At 40.1% G+C, this 1820-nt stretch overlaps 1 protein-coding gene across 1 annotated transcript in view; it reads left to right on the top strand.

Annotated features, from left to right (window-relative positions):
- Positions 1 to 1820, top strand: part of LOC101861283 — a gene marked incomplete at its 3' end in the record, with an annotated part of 46321 nt that overhangs the window by 6336 nt on the left and 38165 nt on the right. Inside the window, 3 exon segments of the mRNA XM_013082814.2 lie at positions 71 to 186; positions 741 to 948; positions 1555 to 1719. Of these exon segments, the coding sequence (XP_012938268.2) occupies positions 71 to 186; positions 741 to 948; positions 1555 to 1719 (489 nt within the window).

The following is a 1820-nucleotide window of genomic DNA, read 5'->3' as shown; positions in this document are numbered from 1 at the left end:
GGGGGGTTGTCTTTAAAAGCATTGAGCTATACCACGATATCGATAGTATTACTGTTAATGTCTTCGGCAGTTGAAGAAGACGACCGCAACGTCAGGTGGTCCAAATGGATTAACTTGGACAAGGGAAAGAAGAACAACGAGGAATCTCTCAAAAAGATCACACGTCAGATCAACAACGGCAAACTGGTGAGCTTCAAATTGAATAGTAATCAACTTTATTTACCTGCTACGGTTTGTTGTTACTGAAGATACAGCCTTTTAACTCCAGTTCTAAGCCTGAAAACATGTCTTTACACTATGTTTGCTCGAATCCATACTCCTACTACCGCTACAATACATCAACTTTAATATTGTTCCTTTGAACTAACTCTGTCTCTATTTAATACACAAGGCATAAATGAACAGGGTAGAAAGGAACGCTGCATGCAATAAATGTACAGTTTGATTATTATAGACTTTTTAAAATGGAAAATGTGCTGTAGTTTCGTTGATCTTTACTATGATTGTAAACTACCGAGCTGTGACCGCTGAATTAGCGCTTCGCACACAGTTTCGTTTCAGTTCGAGATTAACGGCACTTGCAACGCAACTAGGCCTTAAAAGTTCCGAAAGTTAGAGGTGTTACTAAAAATGCAGAGGAGAGATAAGGAAGTTAAAGTGAACTGATTATTATAATGATAATGACCACATCACCAAGAGTGCCAACTCTCTGTTATCTCGCTCTGCAATTTCTGTTACAGGAAACCGATGGCCTTCGCCTCTGCTCTCACCCCATTGCTATGCAATGCAGAGATGCTGACTCCAAGAAGATGTTCTCCAAGAAGAAGAAGAATGGCTTTAAACTGGACTACGCATGTGAGAAAAACAGAATCAAGTGCAGAAAGAACAAACAGAAAGGCAAAAAGAGATGCCCAGACTTTGAAGTTCGTTTCAAGTGCGCCGACTCATGTAAGTAACAGATGTAGCTGGCGTCTGTTTTAGTTTGTTTGGGAGGTTTTTTTAATGGGTTTCTTTTTTTGGGGGGGGGGGGGGGTTGGCGGGGGGAGGGGGGAGGTTGGGGGTTTCTGCCGGCCTCCTTGGAGGGTCTTTAGCGTACCTGCTCCTGACTGCTACGTTGTGAGAGATTTGTTGGGCGTGTCACGAAATGTTGTATACACTGGCGTTTCTTTTTAAATTTCATACATCGGTACTTTTCGTGTCATTTTAACTCTGTCCATGGTGAAACTGAAATAATGGCACTTAAGTGAGTACAATATGGAAGGGAGAAGAAATGTTTGTTATTATTTAGTTTTTAGATTTGTGTTTTACAATTTGATTTTTGTTGCTGTTATGTTTTGAGTATATTTCCAAATTAGTTGTATGCAGGCTTTTGGCTGAGTTCTTTTTTGTGTTGGTTTTTAATTGTAAAGTATATTCATATGTGCGGCTTCAATGTCACTGACGTATGTGCCAATTTATTTCACGTAATATAAGAAATACCAAAATTTTCGAAAGATTTGAAAATCTCTGTGCTATACCATATCAAAAGTTTGTCGTCTTCCCCGTTTTTTTCAGTTGACCTTGACTGTTCCAACGACATGGTGAGGACTGAATGTGAGAAGAAAAACAAAAAGTGTAAGGACACTCCATTCGGCGCTCAGTGTATGGACAAACGCAAAGAACCTACTGGAGACGAGGAGATTGGCTCAGGAAAGTGCACAACGAACAACATTGAATACAGTAAGTGGTACTCGTTCAACATAAGAGTACAGTAAGTCCTTACGTGTCTGACGTGTTCAACATAGAGCTCAGTAAGTCCTTACACTCAAAATCGTTCTGAA

The sequence above is a fragment of the Aplysia californica genome, unplaced genomic scaffold (assembly GCF_000002075.1).
Source record: "Aplysia californica isolate F4 #8 unplaced genomic scaffold, AplCal3.0 scaffold00195, whole genome shotgun sequence".
Taxonomy (NCBI): Eukaryota; Metazoa; Mollusca; class Gastropoda; order Aplysiida; family Aplysiidae; genus Aplysia; species Aplysia californica.
This window is presented reverse-complemented; position numbering and strand designations above follow the sequence as displayed.